The sequence below is a fragment of the Pelecanus crispus genome, chromosome 7, assembly GCF_030463565.1.
Source record: "Pelecanus crispus isolate bPelCri1 chromosome 7, bPelCri1.pri, whole genome shotgun sequence".
In the NCBI taxonomy this organism is placed as follows: Eukaryota; Metazoa; Chordata; class Aves; order Pelecaniformes; family Pelecanidae; genus Pelecanus; species Pelecanus crispus.
In genome coordinates, this window is record NC_134649.1 from 12,854,991 (window position 1) to 12,875,466 (window position 20,476).

General features: G+C 40.8%; 1 protein-coding gene across 1 annotated transcript in view; it reads left to right on the forward strand.

Annotated features, from left to right (window-relative positions):
- The window catches only part of FBN1 (fibrillin 1), a 158,706-nt gene that overhangs the window by 136,194 nt on the left and 2,036 nt on the right, over positions 1–20,476 (forward strand). The window contains exons 47-64 of the mRNA XM_075714469.1: positions 297–425; positions 700–819; positions 1,277–1,402; positions 3,416–3,565; positions 5,902–5,967; positions 6,704–6,820; positions 7,186–7,305; positions 8,960–9,082; positions 9,505–9,636; positions 10,254–10,379; positions 10,935–11,141; positions 11,730–11,855; positions 12,073–12,195; positions 13,140–13,256; positions 14,053–14,181; positions 15,032–15,151; positions 18,505–18,736; positions 19,776–19,950. Of these exons, the coding sequence (XP_075570584.1) occupies positions 297–425; positions 700–819; positions 1,277–1,402; positions 3,416–3,565; positions 5,902–5,967; positions 6,704–6,820; positions 7,186–7,305; positions 8,960–9,082; positions 9,505–9,636; positions 10,254–10,379; positions 10,935–11,141; positions 11,730–11,855; positions 12,073–12,195; positions 13,140–13,256; positions 14,053–14,181; positions 15,032–15,151; positions 18,505–18,736; positions 19,776–19,950 (2,438 nt within the window). The remainder of the gene's footprint in view (positions 1–296; positions 426–699; positions 820–1,276; positions 1,403–3,415; positions 3,566–5,901; positions 5,968–6,703; positions 6,821–7,185; positions 7,306–8,959; positions 9,083–9,504; positions 9,637–10,253; positions 10,380–10,934; positions 11,142–11,729; positions 11,856–12,072; positions 12,196–13,139; positions 13,257–14,052; positions 14,182–15,031; positions 15,152–18,504; positions 18,737–19,775; positions 19,951–20,476) is intronic.

Genomic DNA, 20,476 nt, shown 5'->3' on the forward strand with positions numbered 1-20,476 from the left:
AAAGACAAAACCTGATTTCTTCAGTCTGAAAAGGCCTCTTCGATTATGCACTCCTCACTTTTCAATAGCCATTTAAATGTTTGCATGTAATACGTGCCATTCCTTTTTCTACTCTTGCTTTGACAATTTTACAACGTAGACCAATATTGGTATTTTCCCCTCACTTGCTTTTGAAACAGGGGGTTATTTATGTATTATCAATTACTGTTCCCATATAGTGGAAACAGAAATCTCACGTACCCAGTTTCACTTGTTGCAGGTGTTTGTTATATATCTTTCAATGTTATTTTTCTTAGATGTGGACGAGTGTGCAAGTGGAAATGGAATGCTTTGCAGGAACGGTCAGTGTGTCAACACGATTGGGTCCTTCCAGTGTCTTTGCAATGATGGCTATGAGGTGGCTCTGGATGGAAGGACTTGTGTTGGTGAGTGCTTTCTTTTAGGGTGGAAAAAGCGTGCAGCAAACCTTGAGGAGATATTCTCAGTAGAACAGGAGAAAAGGTCAGAGAGAACTGCCACACTGTCATCATTGTACCTAGCAGAAGAAAACAATGACAAGAGGATGGGAAGAGGGCTATTCTCCTGCTCCTGGGAAGTTCCACCATCAGTTTGATGGAATCAAAATCAAAGCAGCCTCGGCCACAGATTTATTGAGATAACAGCAATTATCTCAAACAAATTGTCTTTCTTTTCTTTTAGATGTCAATGAGTGTGCACTGGACCCTGGAAAATGCTCGCCAGGCACATGTCAGAACTTGGATGGGTCGTTCAGATGTATCTGTCCTCCTGGATATGTCCTGCAGAATGACAGATGTGAAGGTGTGTATAGAACAATCCTTCTTCTGTCCCATTTCCTAGCCACTCACAGTTGTTACCACTTTTCCTCTGCATCTAAACACGAGTAATGTTTAGTCTTCTGTGGCAGCATACAGTTCTGAACTGTAGCCACTAGTAAGTCACTCACTTCCCAGAAAAAGTTTCACCAACTTCTGTTTGAACCAGAAATACCTGATCTGATGCCAAGAAAAATCTAATCTCAGGCTGTTTGGTTGATGGTACATGCTGAGGTTTGCCCACTGCATGAGGGTTTGAAAACTCTAACCCTAGATCTTGCACCTGGATTTCTTGTTCCTCATTCTGTCTGTTCCTTTTTGTTTGACCTTTTTGTTTTTCAAATCTGTTAGATATCAGTGATGATGTAAGGTTACATTTTATGTAGTACAGCTGCCAGTGTAGAAATTGTTATTTATCATGTCTTTAATTACTGTTCCTACAGACATTGATGAGTGTGTGGAACAACCAGAAATTTGTGCCCTGGGCACATGCAGCAACACTCCAGGCAGTTTCAAATGTCTGTGTCCAGAAGGCTTTGTGCTGTCTTCCACAGGAAGGCGATGCCAAGGTAAGTTCATTCCTATTTTCTGGCATTTCAAAATTTGTTTGATGTTTTATAAAAGCCTTATTAGCTGCCTGTTTCTAATATAATGAGGAGACTCTGGACTCAAACAATGTTTTTCACAAGGAAAACATGATAATTCTGTAGTTGGGGCCAGGTTCTGTCTTGCCCTAACATCTGTTTGTCATTAAAGAGAACATTGCAATAAAAGGGGCGAAGATAATGTTAAATGCACCAGGTTAAGTGGGGAAATTATGTTGCCCTGCAGCCCTTTCTTGCACCCCTGGAAGAAACGCTGAGGCTGCCTGGACTCTGTATAGACTGTGACATGTCTGACATGGAGATGGAGCACGAACACAGGCAGGAGACTACTGCAATGCACTGCTAAAGGCAGCATTTCCAGGAATAAGGCTGTTCTTAGCACTTACCAAATTCTCCGTAACACTTGTTATATGCTATTCCTCTCCACAGAAGTGTGGGTGGAAAAAAGATTGATGGAAAGAATTTGCAAGCAGTGTTGTGTGGACAATAAGTACCTATCTGCTTAGAAAAGTCTGAAGCATCTTTTGGCTTCTAGATTACAGCATACACTGTTCAGAGCCTAAACATGGGCACTAAGACAGAGATCAGATGCTAAAGCTGAACATCTAGTACTGGAAAGCCACAGGTTAGTTTATTTTGTGGATAAAGAACAAGCACAGGAAAATAGGGAGTGAGTTATTTTAAAGACTTTGGAAATTATTAAATAGATGCATCATTAAATGTCCTATGCACAGTGTGCACAGTGGGAACCACTGATGAGTAAGACCTTTATAAGGACCTCTGTAGTTATGCTTGGCACAGAATGGTGATGCTTGTTGACACCATAGTGAGTTCTTCACTTCACAGTGGGCTAAATGAAACTGTGGTTTTGGTAAAAATGAATCCAACCTGCAGTAAACGTTCATCCAAGTCTCCAAACCACCATGCAGTTTGGCATGATTACTTCACTCAACTTCAAGAAAGCAGCATGGCTGTTTTAGCTGTGCTTTTGTAGCTTATATAAATGAGGTTTCTTCAGTCTGAGGGTATTATTCTCTTCAGGTAAGGAAAAAAAAAAACACCACAAAAAACCCCCAAGAAACAAAATTATGAAAAAGAATGCAGCCTTATCTTCTCCTTTATGCAAACAGACCACTGTTTCACGCATAATGTCAAAGGAAAACGCACACTTGTGTGTATGAACTTTAAGTGTGCTTCTCTCCATCCCCTGAAGAAGACTGTTTTCTTTCAAGTATCTCAGGCCAAGCAAAGTTTTGTTTAAAACTTCCTGTTACCTAGGTCTTTTGTAAAATCTGGACATTGCCCAGCATTGATGCTGCAGCCGGAAAACTGGATGAGCAGCTGCTTCCACAACTGCCCTGTTGCTGTCCCCCTGCCAACACAGGGAGCCGCCAGCTCTCTGCCTGCTGGATGCTTGTGGTCTGTGACCTCAGCTCTGCTCCAGCATCCTGGTTACCCAGCTTAAGGGAGTAAAATGTAGGGCCACTGGGCCAGTTTTCTTTGTTTGTGTGTACCTCAGGGAAGAATGAGGAAGGAAGGCGCTATTGAAAATTGCCTCTCATTTTAACACTGCACAGTATTATCATTACAAGTTGATTAAAATCTCTCGACTCAAGTGATTCTTACTAATAATGGAATATAAATAAATAAAGCCAATATTCAGGTTTTACAGAGGAGTGAGGATAAGAGGGGAGAATAGCCCTTCCACCTCTGCTGGACAAAAGAGAAAAACCCCAACTTTTCCATGACTGAAGTAGGACACTATCCCATAGCTTTCCTTTACTGCGATAGAGAGCTCCCCTCCCTCTTCAGATCTTCCCCAGTCAGAGACAATAATGGTCCTTTTTGATAGACTCATATGGAAGTTGGGTGTTTTCTTGGGGGGGAGGGTGTCCTGTAATTTTGCAATTAACACCTCTAAGTGAAAACTGTGCCAAAGTAACCCTAACTGCTCATAACAAGTTTTTCTCTATGCAGATCTGAGAGTAAGTTACTGCTTTACCAAATTCGAAGATGGAAAATGTTCTGTGCCAAAGTCCCGAAACCACTCCAAACAAGAGTGTTGCTGTGCCTTGAAGGGACAGGGATGGGGAGATCCCTGTGAACTCTGCCCAGAGGAAGCAGATGGTGCGTATTGACTAGGTTACCTTACTGTCATGATAGCCTCTCAGAACTGAAAGAAGATTGGGGTTCTTATAAGAACGAATTAGGAAAAATAATTTTCCAGAGGTGTTTAACCCTAACAATTGTCATTGCTGTTTGTAAAGTAGATGCCATTGCAGTCTCAAAACTCATATTCATTGCATAGTCCAGTCTCAAGCGTATTCTTTGTTTGCTTATAGGTTTGTTAGTATGATTAGGTGCTGAGTATTTTGCTCTGGAGGTGTCACATCCTGAAAGCGGAAAGTGGTACGTCCTTCATAGGCTCTGAGTAGAAATACCTGCAAGACACAAATGAAATTCATCTAATTGTAATGAAGTACAAGAAGGGGCACCATAAACATGAAATCTAATTTTTTTTTTAAAAAAAGCAGTCAAACTAGATCTGAATCACCCTGTTACATTTTGTGACTACATTTTATTACTAAAAAAATGTAAATTTGCCATCTTATCAATATGAATGACTTGCAAAAATAGCAGGGAATGACAAAACGCAGGCCTTGATGAAGGAAAGCCTCCCTGGACTGTTGCTAAAGAAACACTTTCCTTTGTCAGTATTCTTTGTAAGACAGAGTAACTAGGCATCAAGCAAGTCAACAGGCCTTTGCACCATCATGCTGCAATTTGCTGAACGGACTTTAATTCATGCTGACAAATGTGGTTAACAGCATTACTGGTTTCAGCAATACATTAATACAGTTCATTTCATTAATAAGTCATGTAGATGTTTTGTAGACAATCCTCACAAAAGCCAAGGGAAGAAAAGAGAATCAGATGTGCCAGTTGCAATATTCCTCCTAGGCTTATTGCCTACGCATGTTTCATTCTGTTGCCCTGGAGCATTTGAACCGAAGTCAGTTGGAAAAGCATGGTACACATCGCAGCATTTCCTTGAAGTGTCAGCACATATATTTTTGACAGTCCAAACTGTTCTCAAAGGATGATATCAAGGCCATTTTTCTCACCTTTTAAAAAAGAAATAGCTTTAAGGTATCAGTCTGGGAAATTTATGTCTTGGCATGTCATGGACAGTGGAATTGTTTCTTCTAAAAAAATATTGTCATTTCACGCATGTTCTCCATCATCTGCTATCTGAGTGCAGGCTGGTAAGCTCAAGTGCATGTGCCACCTGAGTCTCCTTCTGAAGGCTTGAGCAACAGGCAGGTTTTGTGCCGTGCGGCTGCGCAGGGTTGAGTTTTCCTGCTCAGAGCCTAGCAGTGTGCCAGACACTTCATTGCTTTCAGTGCAGGTGTGCAGCTCCATTTAGTTATTTTGTTCAACCTCAGCAAAGATCAGCTAATGCATTTCAACTAAAGAAAGCGTAACATTTGTTATGTCTATGATTGTATTGTACTGCTGCACTGTAAACCACTATGCAGACTACTGAATTTGCAAAAGAAAAAGTGAAATCTTGTCAAGGGTTCTGTGATGTTCTGAGCATGGCTAGTATAGAATATGTTCAGCAGCATCTTGAGATGGTTTGAATTACAGTCCTGTGTCCATCCATCTGCTCAAGATGCAGCTTAGAGGGGAGAGGTGGAAGGTTAGTTTCAGTTGCAAGACTTGTATTTTTTGTGCATGTGTCAGACCCAAAACTAGAGGAGTTTCTGAAGCTGAAGGGCCTTTATGGTTACATGCATCCTCATTGCATTTTGGTCCAACAGAGTGGAAATATATGATTTCTTATTTATTTTAATGCCAAGAATATACCAGGTGATTTGTGCAGGTAAGGAAATACATGCTTTCTGCAACAAAAAATAGAGAACGACTTGTTCTCAAAAGACTCGCATCATCTTTAAGTCTTCAAAAACCACACAGAAAACCTTGTGGATTTGGAAACTGAGTGGTGACTTCACTCTAAGCTGAGCCCATAAATTTTACTCTCAGCCTATCTATAATAAAATTATTACTTACTGTAGAACTACAGATTGGCATGCTTTAAGGAGCTAGTAGCTGGTGACTACAGATTAAATTGTCTTTTCTTCAGAAAATGTAGGAAATCTTTCATTTACAACAGAAAAGAATGCAGTCACTGGTATTGATGCTTTTAAAATGGAAATATTACATTACATTGCTCCTTAAAGGAAGCTAAATAACGCTAATTATTCACAGGATTTTACATATATACATACAGGAGATCAGATGAAACGTAAAGTGAGCATACAGTTTTTACATGAATGTAAGATTAAATAAATTTCTACACTTACATACTATATTTCTAGATCTGGTATTAGTAGAATATAAATATATGGTTTGATTTTTTTTTTTTTTTTTTTTTTTTTTTTTTTTTTTTTTTTAAACAGAGGCATTCAGACAGATTTGTCCATTTGGAATTGGCATCCTTGTTGGGCCTGGTGATGCAAGACTGGGTAAGTGCCTGAACTGCATGATGCCATTGTTGCATCAGTATGCCATTTTCTTCCCATAAGCCATTCTCCCTTTCAAATGAGAATAACACCTCTGCAACTATTTTCAAAAGCCATGAATTGTGGAAACTTCTATACATTTTTTTTCAATTATTTATACCAATTTTAAATTCAAGCTTGAATATCTCATATATCAGAAATTAAACTTATTTTAGAGTAGCATGTTTGGCTTTTTAATTTATGCTGAGCAAACTTGCTAGGAAGCTTATGTAGCATCTAGAGAATGGATCACATAGCATACCTGTCTTTTCTTATGCAATGTATGTGGCCTGTTTACAGTAAATGGTTTTAATCCTCCAGAAGTGCAAACCACAGTTTCCCAGATCCCTTCAGTATGTTCTGTTTTCTCCCAAGGCAAACAGCGCTTCAGCCTTATTGGCAAAAGTTTTCATTTAAGGAGTGCTGGGTGACCACTGCTTTTTATATCTACTCTTCTCCATGTAGCCGCAGTTGGAGAGGTTTTTTTTATCTGACATTTAGAATCAGTTTCTTTTCTGCATTCTGAAAGCTGGTCTACAAGACAAATTCTGTGCCCTTATCCTAATATATCAAAATTCAAATATTAGTATTTTTTTGTGATGTCAGGAATATTTCTTGCCAGAACACTTGTTCTTTGAGAGAAGTCTAAAAGTGCATGAAGTCAATTGCACTTATTGTGTTATTTGTATTTCTGGTTAAGATGTGGATGAGTGCCTTGATCCAGATAACTGTAAATTTGGGCAGTGTATCAACACAGATGGGTCTTTCCGCTGTGAATGTCCATATGGTTACATCCTACAAGGAGCTCAATGTGTGGGTAAGTACAGCTGTTTCATCTTCCATTTTAAAGAATCTCCTGAATTACTAAGTATGGCATTAAGGAGAAGGGGGGTTATATTATTCTAATGTTGTGGAGTCTCCATCCCCGCTGGTGCTTAAAACCTGTCAGGGCAGGGCCTGAGCCACCTGCTCCAAGTTGGTCCTGCTCTGGCTGAGTGTTTGGCCCAGAGAACCTCTAGCAATCCCAAATTCTGCTAGGACTCTGTGACTCAAATTCAATAACTTAAGTGTGTTCTTGGATTTTGTATTTTTGTATTTTTTTGGTTGTACATCAACAACGTAGATTTTATACCTTTTTGATTGAGTATAACCATTATTCTTCCTTGATTTAACTGCTTGCAGATACTGATGAATGTGCTGTTGGAAACCCTTGTGGAAATGGAACTTGCAGGAATGTGGTGGGAGGTTTTGAATGCACCTGTGTTGAGGGATTTGAGCCTGGACCAATGATGACCTGTGAAGGTGAGACTCCCATATGTTAAGGACTGTCATTGTAGTTGTATGCTGAAACAGTTTCCTGATTTCAGAAACAATTGAGGAGAGTAAAGCAGCTTAAAAAGAAAAATGTGGACATTTGGAACAATGTATCTTTATCTGAAACAGAAAAATAAGTTCCTCCTTCCTGTATCCACCTTGAACTGTGGTACCTTTGTCTAACTGGAGGCTGGGTGAACAGGCTTTCAGGTAGTATCTGTTAAGGGACTGCCTGGAGAGGAGCATGTTGGGGTACAGTCTCTCCAGAACAGTCCCCAGAAATGCTGCTTATTGTGTGTATGGCTTTTGCTTACGTCTTAGATGACCCTTGAGTGAAGAGAGTCACTGTGGATGATGAAGATAGAAAATGGGCTGCTTGGGTTTGTTAGGGAAGAAACAGGGAACAAACCAGAAAATATAAATACAATACTAGACAATTACCATGGTACCCCTATGCTGAATATTTTTCATGTTTTGGTCTCTCATTGCAAACATAAAAATTTGAAAATGCACAAAGAAGGGAGGACTAAGGAAGATCAGAGTTATAGAAGGGACATGCAGAAAATTAATTAGTCTAGAATTCTTCCGTCTGGAAAATGTTTGAAAAGATACATGATTTAAATTTATAAAGCCACAAGTGGTAAAGGTACCAAAAATAGAGGGAACATGTTAGCCAAACCAAAGCGAGCTTTTTTATATGCATAATACTTACTTAAGTTGTGGAACTCTTTGTTGCAGAATATTAGTGAGGCCACAAGTATGAATTGACCCAGAAAGAGATTGTACAAATTTATGTGGGAATCGTCAGTAGAAATTAAGCTTGATAGTTTGGTTGTGGCTTTTGGCTGTGGAAGTCCTTAAACTGAGGGGCTGTATCAGGGGAAAGATCTCTGCATACATGTTATGGTTTTTTTAATACTCTTCTCCTGTTACAACCAGAGAGAGGAGAATGTCCTAGGACATTCTGACACTCTCTTCTGACCTGACCCAGCTGTTCTTAAATTATCCGCCACAATCTATTTGTTTGCAAGCCCATACAAAACAGTATTTCTATTTCTGCATCAGCTTGCATTAGTTTCATATACAGTTAGAGCTTCATTCACTTCCCTGTGGAATTCGGGTGAAAGCTCAAATTGCAGAGGAGGAGTTAGCAGAGTGCATAAACATCATTATACAGCAGTAATTACTCAAGTAGCCCAGAGTGTATTTAAATGCACTTCAAAATAATGTTTCTAGTAAGGATATTGTTTTACAGAATTCAGTGTATGAGGAAGCTGAATTAGTGCATCTAGAATTTAAAAATAACTAGTCATAAAAACTGAGCCTAGATGTGGAAAGGATACAGTTTTAACTCAGACAGTATTTTGGTGGCATGGATCTGGAAACTATTTCCATTGGCCGCTTGTCATTGAAGATATTGAAACTTCAGGTAGCTGTGCAAACATCCTGGCATGTCTGTTGCCTCCTCCGATACAGAAATCCATAATGGGTAGAACCATGGGTCCCCAACTACTAAAATTTAGCCCTCAGTCAGCTGGGATCTGTGGTATTGCCTGTACCTAAAACCTGTGCGCTCAAGTCTGCTGAGTTTTACAAAAGCATGTTTCACTTCCCCCTATGGTCTTTGTCGCTCCAAATCCAGATATCAACGAGTGCATTCAGAACCCTCTGCTCTGTGCTTTCCGCTGCGTGAACACTTTTGGATCCTACGAATGCAAGTGCCCCACAGGGTATGTTCTGCGAGAGGACCGGAGAATGTGCAGAGGTAAAGCTCCTACCAGACTCTCGCAGTTATGAGATAATGATTTCAAGTTCCTGCAGGGGTAGGGCTCTGACTCACTGCACTATTGGGCCAGAGTTTTAATCCCAGGAAGTAACTGAGTCAGAAAGAATTTGGGATGAAATTCTATGGTTTGCATTATGCAGTTGATTGTATTAGCCCTGTCCTGCCCATAAACTTAAACATCTGCATAAAGTGAGGTCATATCAGATGATACAGTTCTGTCTTGCCCGGAAAATGGGCATTTGGGAGAAATCAGTTTGCTCTAGGCTAGTATATCTTATGGTTAGTTTAGCACAATAAATGTGTAGAGTTTGATTATGATTGAAATTCCAAAGTCAGAATTTACTATTGTGAATTTCCAGGATTGTCTCTCTATATAATGAAGTCTAAACCTTGTGTTTTAGATCAGAATGAGTGTGAAGAAGGAATTCATGACTGTGACTCAAAACAGATGGAGTGCAAAAACCTAATTGGCACCTATATGTGTATCTGTGGACCAGGTTATCAGCGCAGACCAGATGGGGAAGGCTGTATAGGTAAGTGACACTGAAGTGTTGAAGCTCTTGAAACACACAGCTCCTCAGCAGAGCTGAAAATTTCAGATTTAACAAAGTGTTAAGGAACTTGGAGGAAGACTTACACAACTACCTGTGTAATGGATCTACTGGTGCTATGCACATTTTGCTTCGCTGTTCAGGTGCGCACACTTGCGCAGCAAGTAGAAAATCTGGATGTGGCTGTCTTTACAATGAGTTTGTACTGCTGCTGATGAATTGCTCTGCGTGAAGAAAGCAGAGAATTGGGCCCATTGCTGTAAGCTTGTTTATCCCTGTTAGCATGAATGAGAGTAGATCTGAATTGTTTTTAAACTTTGGATGGTATTCAGAAGTGGAGCTTTAACTATGAAAAATTTTGAAAACCAGTGAGGAATATATTGCAGAGAAAACGTAGTAACAAAATATATAATATTGTGAGCTATATGGTCATCTTTCCTCCGAAAATTGAATAAAAGAGACTTTCTATTAAAAAAAAAAAAAATCATGCAAGTTTAACCAGGCAGAATGCACAGCTTAAGAACACCATACAAACTTCTCTTGCCTGCATTAATCCACTTAATGGACTTGATTTTTGTCATATCATTTCAAAAACACAGATGAGAATGAGTGTCAGACCAAACCTGGGATCTGTGAGAATGGCCGTTGTGTAAACACAGTGGGAAGTTACAGATGTGAATGCAATGAGGGATTCACTGTCAGTGACACCCAGAACGAATGCCTTGGTAAGTCACACATTAACACCCTAATGAACTATCACTTTGATAGCAGAAACTGTGGTTGAACTTAAACTTAGAGATGTATAGTGAGTAAACATGCTCTTGAACCTACATGCCTTCAGGAAGGGCCCTTTTTGAGTAGGTGCCCTCCTGCAAGTTCATTCTTCCCATGCTAACTGTATGCCTGCTTCAGTCAGTTCGGTTGGGTGACTTGCTATGAAAGCTGACTGTTCAGTGGTTTCAGTCAGCTGGGAATTACTTTGCCTTTTCTTTGGTCCTGATTTTCAGCCAGTCCTTTTTCTCCGAGTTCAAACAGAAACAAGTATTTTTATAAGCATAATGTAACTTGTCTTCCACCTTTTGCTAAATTTCCTGTCTTCTTTGTTTCCCTTAGACATCGTGCTCTCTTTCTTACTGCTGGTAGTCTTTCACTCTCAGTTCCACAGTCCCAGGGTGAAGTATGCCCTTTCTTTTATATTTCTGACTAAATTCCTAATATCTCATGACCCTCTGGAGGTCGTCACTGTTAGGATTCTCTGTGATGCATAATTTGTCTTCCAGACAACAGGGAGGGCTACTGCTTCACTGAAGTCTTACAAAGTATGTGTCAAATCGGATCAAGCAACAGGAACTCTGTCACCAAGTCTGAATGCTGCTGTGATGGTGGCCGAGGCTGGGGGCAAAACTGCGAGGTCTGCCCCTTCCCAGGCACTGTAGCCTTCAAGAAGCTTTGCCCTCATGGCCGAGGATACATGTCTAATGGAGCAGGTACTGACTTTTCTGTTAAAGGCCCTCTTACAAAATGTCAATTCAGTGAAAAATTATAAACTCTTTCTTTTTGCATATTTGAACACTGTGAGGTCCTAAATATTTTGCCTGTCAGTCAAAATTTTCTGAGAGTTTTCATGTTGAGAGAGTACAGTCCTTTGAGAGGAGGGTGCATAGCCAAAGGCATCCATCCCCACTTGGCAGATAGTTATTTTGTGTGCTGGTTGACTGACATGCACTCAAATGGGAATTTGCACTCTCATGTTTGAGTGTGTTGTAGGTACAGATTAAGAGTTATTTGTGTACATGAAAGCAAAGTGATGTTTGATTTATGGAGGCTAATATCATCTCCAGTTGTTTGCTTCCACTTAAGGCTTGTTCGTTGCATTTGAAAGTTAGATTAATGCTCCATTCTGTATTTTTTCACTTAACATTTCTCCTTAATCTGTGCAACATTTCATTATTTTATGGGTTTTTTTTATTTTATGTAGGGTGTGGGGTTTTTTTCATGTCAAGTCACAAGAATCTGTTGAAGCTGTATAAAATCACTTCTTGTTCTGTTGTGAACTAACCCTCATTTAATTGCAGATATTGATGAGTGCAAGGTTATTCATGATGTCTGCCGTAATGGGGAATGCATCAATGAGAGGGGATCTTATCGTTGTCATTGCAACCTTGGCTATACTACAGATATAACTGGCACTCTTTGCATAGGTAGGTTTTTTGTTATGGTGTATGTATATAAAGTTTATTATTTTGCTAAGAGATGACTTGAAGAAAGAAATACAAAAATTTTGAAAAATGAGAAAATGTCATTCGTTAGAATGCTTTGGGGATTTTGTTTTCCTTCTGATATCTCCTAAGCATTTTGAAAAACATTATCACAAACGTTTGCTATCAGCCCTGAGGTGTCTGGTTTTGCTTCTTCTAGATCTGAATGAATGTAATGAGTCCCCCAAACCTTGCAATTTCATCTGCAAAAACACAGAGGGGAGCTTCCAGTGTTCATGTCCAAAAGGGTACATCCTGCAAGAAGATGGGAGAAGCTGCAAAGGTAAAAATCAAGAAAAGAATTTACTGCAGAAACTCTGTGTTTCACAGGCAAATACCAATCCAAGGACATTTAAATGATGTAAATCTGTCTCCTTGATTCATGCGAGTATTTCCACTAAAGACGGAGAAAGTGTCCTGCACAGGATGGAGCTGGTGTTTCAGTTAGTTCTTTGATAATCTGGATGAACAGTAGATCCACAGGAATTTTTCCAGCCTGATGGCAGCTTATCTTAAAAGACTTCATAACCAATCGTATATATGATTGGTCTTATTTTGGTGAGCATGTTGGCTTAAGCCATATTTTTCAGTGATAAATATATCTTAATGGATGCAAAGATGAGCATGGTTTGCAGTGCGTTTTACAGCATCAACAGAGTTTTAACCTACCACCTCTGCAGCATGCTGAATAAGGAACAGCAGTGCAGGAGACATTTTGAAATGTTCATTATAATTTCATTTATTTATGTATCTTGGTAGCAAAGATCTGACTGAAACTGCACAAGTTAGAGCAGGAATTCTAAACTTGTCATGGGAGATGACAGTGTACTTTGTCATTAGCATTTAAATATTTTTTTTGAAGTAATAGCATGCTTCAGTGCTATACCATTTTGCAGTCTGCCACTTCTTCTCATGAAGATGGTGACTTCCCATTTATTGACTGCAGTGAGAGCAGATGTTTATTACGTAACAGCATCTTTCCGACAGATGAAAGTGGTGTCTGTAATCCAGCGTTAGCATGGACACTAGTTTGGCTCCAAAGTCCCATGCATTACATGTGGGGCTTCATGCAAGAGGAACTGGAAGCCAGTGTGGAAAGTGAGGCATAGATTCAAAAGGTTTTATCTGATAGGTTATTTATCTGCAATCACTTCTCTCTAAGTCCAGCTGAACTGTCAGATCCTCCACAGGGAACATAAGTGAAAGATGTTTTCTTGGTTTTTTTAGATCTTGATGAATGTGCAACAAAGCAGCACAACTGCCAGTTCCTTTGCGTCAACACTATTGGGGGTTTCACTTGTAAATGTCCTCCTGGATTCACTCAGCACCATACAGCCTGCATTGGTAAGTGACGTGGGAATGTAGACACAGATTTGGGATTTATTATTGACTCTTATTCCAGAAGCAAAGTAGCAAGGAGGTGAAATCAGCTTCCTGAGAAACCAAATGGAAACATAGGCCAGGTTCTGATCCCAGTCCTACCAGAGCAGAAGACGCAGAGGCCCTCCCTCCTACCTTCCCTTGTTTTCGTAGTCTATGTCTTTGAATTTTGCACTCGCAAGAATCAGACAGTAAAAACACCAATTTGTAATTCTTGCCTTACCTTTTCTTACCCATTGAGAAAAAAAATAGTTATGTTCCTGTTCTTGTAGTTCATTGCAGGACCCACATTAGAGATCACGTCAAGGCTTCTTTCAATAGTAAGCATGAAACATACATTTCTGCAGTTGTCCTTTAAACACATACCCGTTGTGTCTGTGGAAATGTTAAGCAAAACTACTTCCTGCAAAACACTCTTTCTGCTCTGCCAGTTGGGTCCTGCTTGTGGCAGTCTGATGATCCTGTGGTATTGGTGTGAATTTGGGGGTGTTTGAAGACTAGAACATCAAAGTCCATGTTCTTGGTGAAGAAAAGGAGTGTTTCCCTTCCTATAGCTCTTGTTAGTGTTTTCAAATGAAAAAGAAGGTAATGTAAGCTCTCCTTCTGTAGCGCGAAGTGAAAAAATGGAGAGGGCAGTACAACAGCTACATTACTGATGTTGCTTTACCTCTTGTCACAAACTGTTCATTTTCAGCATTGCTGAATTACCATAGTCACAACAAGGGATAAAAAGTAACATTCAGGCTTTGGTTTCTTTCAGATAATAATGAGTGTGCTACTGAAATAAATTTATGTGGGGCGAAGGGTATTTGCCAGAATACACCAGGAAGTTTTGTTTGTGAGTGTCAACGTGGCTTCTCACTCGATCAAACTGGGCTTAGCTGTGAAGGTAGGTACAACACGCAGCGCATTTAACTTGGCCTGCTCTTGCTTTCCTTCATCTTCTCTCAGCCATACTGTCATCCAAGGAAGGACCTATGGAGTAAGTACCAAAACCTATGGAGTAAGCATGTGTAGTTGAAGGGGGGGGAGGTATGGAAGTTTAGCAACAAGGTAGTATTTCTCTCCATGGGCCTGAATAAATAGGTATATTACAGGATGCTAAAGAGCTGGACAAGTATTTTCTGAGGAGACTTCAATTTAGCCTGGAATGTTTTAGTTTAAGCATCCTAAGTTCAGCAAACTTCCATTGAATCCTGAATGGATTTCTGAGGGACTCACCAGGGACAGGATGTCTTGCATCTCCAAGGCAACCTGCTAAAGAGAGAGTTCAAGGGCTGCAGACTTTATTTGTATGGGTCTCTAGAGCCACCTTCTCCTGGGATAGAGTTTGGTTTGCTTTGAAAACAGATATCCTGGCATTCATGGGTTGGATGCTTGGGTAAAAGCAAGGGACTGTCTGCTGTGGAGCTGGGAGCCTTAGGAAAGCCTTGGGGGTCCCATATGCAAATGGCTTTCTGCTCTCTGCTCCATAGCAGAATGCAAAAACTCTGAAAATTGTGGCTGAATTTGAGCTTTCAGTGGTTTTCAGCCCTAAGTTACTTCCTGTGGAGCCAGAAATCCAAACCTGAAAGGGCCAAAGTGGTCTCCCAGAACTGGTCAGGTTTTTGGAAGATCCTGAAATATACCTCTATATATATGATATATGAATATATATGATTATTTGTAACATACTTTTCAAATATAGCGTAACTTGAGCTTCTCTCCCAAAACTCAGTGAGTGTATCTCACCTTTTTAGATGTTGATGAATGTGATGGAAACCACCGGTGTCAGCATGGCTGCCAAAATATAATTGGAGGATACAGGTGTAGCTGCCCACAAGGATATCTCCAGCATTACCAATGGAACCAATGTGTTGGCAAGTCACTTTTTTAAATTCATACATTAAAATGCATGTTACCTTTGTTAGCAGCAAGAAGTGAAGGGCAATGGTGCAGTTTGCTGTATTTTCTTTTTCTGATTATAATTAAGTAAGTTCAGCAGAGTTTCATTACAAATGTGCGCTCCTGTGAAAGGCAGAATGGATATGAAGCACCCAGTAGCCTATGTCCCGGTTCGACAAGTGTTTAAGCACAAAATTATCCTTGAGTGTGCTAGAAGTTGTATTGGCTTTGAGGGAACTTGTGTTACTTGTGTATTTTGTGGTCCGAACAAAGGAAGTTTTACTCAGCCGTGCAACAGTCTCTGCTCAGACACAGGTCCTGTCTGAGAGCTGATGGTGGGTTGAACCTGGCAGACTCAGAACGCCAAGTCTGGATTGTTAAATTGTAAAATGAAACTTCTGGCCCAAAGCATCTGAAATTGTATTAAAATCCTACTTGATCTGTGCTTTTATCATTCTTACAACACCTACAGGAAGGCTGCTGTGTTTAAGCCTCTTCTCTGTACACAATTAACCATTTGTCATATTTGAGCAAAGCTGCTGCTGTCTAAAGGTGCTTCCTTGCAGCTTTATAACAAGTACTTCAGGACAATTCTGGTTATAAATAACAAAAGGTAGTGCTCTTTATTTATGTTAAGAAGTAAATACACTGGTGAATTAAAATGGTTATTTCTTCCCTATCTAAACTTTGGGTTTACCCCAAGTCTCTGAGCCCTCATAGATGGGGCTGCATGTGCAGAGCAGTGATGCTGGGTACGACTCGAGCAGACAGAACTGGGTCCTCTGCAGAAGTCATGGGAAAAGCCTCTGTACATTTCAGCAGTGTAGCATGTAGCATATTCAAACAAGAGAAACATGAATAATTTTTTTCCTCTAGTGACAGTTATGTGCGTTTTTAATGGGCTTCATACAAGCTAGTCTTGTGTGGATACCCGGAGATGTGTTTGATGACCCCTTTGAGAACAAAAGGCTTCATAACTCTTTGTTTGGCTTTCTTTGCTTTCAGAAACATAAAAATGCCTTTGCTTGTTATCACTGTGGTGCTCTAGGGAGGTCTCTGCTTTTAATTATGCTTACCAAACCTCCTGACATTTTATGCAGTCCTTGCTGTGACGTTTGCTTGTGCTCCAGTACAGTACTCTCTGCCTGTAACATACAAGAGAACAAGGAGGGAGCACAAACATATGGTGGTTTTGAATATTAATTAAACTAGCAGAGCTTAGGGCTAAATTAGAATTTAATCTGCAGGAGGGTAAAAAAAAAAACAAAACAGCACTGCTATGTCTGGCTGCTGGAGGACATTGTGGAATCTGAAAAAATGCAGCTGCTAGTTTTGCAAACATCTTGGCTGTTTCCAAGCCTTCCTGGGTGATAGCATTTAACTAAGTGCATTTCCAAACCAGGTGTACGCTGTTATTCCAGCTTTTGAGACCACTGACTACTGTTTAGATTTTATACAGGGAATATCAGTTTCAAAATGTGCAAGCACTGGTATTTCTCCCACTGAAAGAGAGGCTTCAACCTTGGCACCACAAATACTGATCACCAGAAACTTCACCAGGGAAAATTACACTGAGAGCCACAACTGGGGAAAGTCTCAGCTAACACTTCCATCTTCTTGCACATAGGGCAGTGCAGGTAGAAACCCAAAACTGCAGGGAAGGAGGCTTGGTTTCCTCCATCCTCATGGCATCTCTCTTTCCTGCTGAAGCTTAGCACGACAGACCTGTGTGTTGCAGAGCACAGAGCACAGGAGAGTGAGGCTGGTGCCTGACAGCACAGCTCACGCAGTGTCTGAGGCTCCTTTAACTGTTTTTTTCACTTTTCTTCATATTTTTTGTTCCAACAATCACCCAAAATATGAGAACTAACCTCACTAGTTATCCACATTCTTGCTGCTGTGGTGCAAGGCAAAGTGAGCTTATCTCCTCTGGGTGCAGTATCTTTCTGTGGCCCAAACATGCATTTATGATGTTGACGTGATTGCTGTGTTAGGTGTGACAAATTTTGAAACATCACTCTAACTTAATGGCAAAACTCCTACAGGCTTCGGTGACACAGAATTCAGCCCCAGGTTTTAATACCTTGTGGTCTCCATATGTTCACATCGTAACATCAGTAACTGTATGTGCTTAAGATACTTATCTAGATCTCCTGGGTGTACCACAGAGGAAGAATCCATGTAACAGGCTTTTCTGTGACAGTTCTTTCATATTCCTTGGCAATCCCAGCTCTGCAATCAGTTTGTGTCTTTTTTAGCCTATTTAAAGAAGTGTTCAGGGACTTTTGATGTTGCTGCAATGCATATTTAGGTAATCACCGAAGAATGCTTTGGTTCCTCCCTTGTCTTGTGCTGTGTGTGACTGCATCCCCTGCCCAGGCAATTCTGTAGCACACCATGCCGTAAATCAGGCTGCAAGAAGCAAAGGCATTGCTTCTAAACAAAGAACAAACAGCCACATTGTTTGGAAAAAGACAATAATGCTCTGAATTAGTACTTACTCTCCTGTAACTTGGATGCTTAGGTCAGAGATGCTGCTCTGTGCTTTACGTTTTATCCATACAGTGTCCAGATGGCATTTCTTGTGCACGTGCACACACACGCAATGTGCATGTGCAGTTGCTTTATCACAGAAAATGGGGAACAATAGCATTCAGAACGTTTCAAAGCAATTTGCTACATCAGACAAAAAAATTCAGACCAGCTACATTTAAAAAAACAGCCATTTACAGTAAACAAGCCTGAACTGACCTCAAACTCCGACAGTGCCACACTTGGGAAGTTTGGAAAAGGGCTGGCTCAGAATGTGGCAGCGTTTTGTGTCTACACCTGCTTGTATTTTTACCTTACTTGTTCCTGTACCTTACCTGTACCCCATATTTAAATGTGAGTGTGTAGGGAGGGATTTTCAGTGCCTGCAAAAGGTGTCACAGCTTGATTCCTTACTCTTTTTCCTTTAATGCTGAATAGCATTATGAACATGGGATTACTGGACCAGATTGTTGGCTGTACAAAGTTTTATTCTTCTCAGTTGTTTCTGGAACAAAAAAAGAGTTGCCTCCTCTGCTTCTCTGCTTTCCAGAGTATGAGCTGACGTGGCATGAAACATCTTCTGTAGAGTAGCCCAAATGTTGCTCTGTTGTATGGTTATAGTCATCTCCTAGCGACCGCTGCCCTAGCCAAGGGTGAGGCCAAGCCCTGTTCTCCGTTTCTGTCTGTCTCATGTGCCAGCATGTTTAGCAGCACTCAAGCATGACCTTTCTGAAGGGGTAGGCTGGTCTAGACCTGAGAGTAAAAGTTAACGTGGTATGTTCTGCTTCTTTTCCAGATGAAAATGAATGTCTCAGTGCACACATTTGTGGAGGAGCATCTTGCCACAATACTTTGGGAAGCTATAAATGTATGTGCCCTACCGGATTTCAGTATGAACAGTTTAGTGGAGGTTGCCAAGATATCAATGAATGCGGTTCTGCACAAGCCCCATGCAGTTATGGTTGTTCAAATACTGAAGGTGGCTATGTCTGTGGATGTCCACCTGGTTACTTCAGAATAGGACAAGGGTAAGGGATTCTCATTTTAAACTAACAGACATAAAGGGGACATAATCCGCTCCCTTCTCTGTAGTGTGGAGCAGCAGAACCAGGGGGATTGTCACCAATCAAAGAGGGATAGGATTATGGAGGTGCTCAAGAGTTGGATGCACCTGCTGATTTTGGAGATGAAGGAGGGGAAAGGTGACCACGGGAAGGGAGCGGTGTGCTTTTAATGCTTAATGAAATTTGGTCAGGGCTACCAGGTTCAATCATCTCTTTTAAGCTGCTGCTTTCCCCTCTCTCCTGCACACCCCAGCAGCTAGCCAAGTTCTCTGAGCTTGCCACTTGGGAGCTCGCACCCCTCACTGTGATTTGTGGTGTATCACTTGCCTTCTTTAAAAAAAAAATACTAATAACACCCCCCGCCAGCTCCAGAGACAAATGATATTATACAAGTGGCTTCACCCACTGGTTGGAATAACAATTCTGTGTCTGTGTGCTCTTATGTTCTTGTATGTTCCATATTCTTCTGTGTTCCAAATGAATCATTTTTTGAACAAACGTCTGCTTTATCAAGGAAAACAATTTTCACTTGCCCCAGTGGGAGTGTTAGGGCTGTGCATCATGTAGGACCAAGCAACTCGAATGGAAAGCAGAAAGATTGTGGCATAAATTTTAGAAGTGACTAAAAGCTTTGGGATACACTATGAAAGACCTCACTTTTCAGATTTTTCAGCAGTTTCTGAAAATCGGTCCCTTTTAATGTGTTCCAGGTTGGATGACAGAAATTACTAACAACTTCTCAGAGCTTAAGCCTGTGTTTTTAAAACTGTTAAGTATTGGCAGGTCTCTCTTAGGCAAAGCTGTGTGGAGCCAGGTTCTTGAATTCAGAGATAGCTGCATTGTGATTCAGTGAGAATTTTGCCTGTTGGCTTTAGCAGAAATTTTTCCTAGGAAATGAGTGCAACATAATTGCCTTATTATTTGTATTCACAGTCCCCCAAATTCAGCCTTTGATAAGATCTATGTCTCACTGGAATTAATTTTTAATTTCTTCCTTCCTCAGACACTGTGTTTCTGGAGTGGGGCTAGGCAAAGGTCAAGGACAAGAGCTTTCGCTCAGTGGAGAAGTAGATGACAACTCCCTCTCTCCAGAAGCTTGTTATGAATGTAAAATCAATGGCTATCCCAAGAGAGGAAGAAAGCGCAGAAGCACTAATGAAACTGCAAATGAAGCAGAGGTAATTCACTCTTTTGGGGGGAAAGGGTTTGCGGTTGTCTTGTGAAAGCCAGTCTCAGGAGGAGGTGTGCCAAGAGACAATCCCACAGGAAAAATGTACACCCCAAAGAAAGTAGGCCAAAGAGCTGGGTTTGGATGGCAAGTAGTCTCTGTGGGGGCTTTCTGAAGTTGTTCACTGTCATTAGGCAAAGGTCATACTCTGAAGCCCCTGGATACCTAATATCTATGTCACATCAAACACTAAAATAAATGCCCATCCAGCTGTCTAGAGAGCAGTCCACTCATCAGCAAAGCAGATTCTTGATATCAGAGGATGGTGGGTATGTAAGACGTTTGTGTGACCTTGTGGCCAGAAAGGCAGGACACGTTGGTCGAGGTGGATGTGGACCCTGCCAAGCAGCACTGTGTTGTGTGTCCGGGGCTGGACCCCTCTCCAAAGCAAACACAGAACTCTGGACACGAACACCTCACCTGGAGGGAGGTCAGGGCTGCAGCCCTTCCTTGGGTTTGTCCAGACCCTTGCAGTC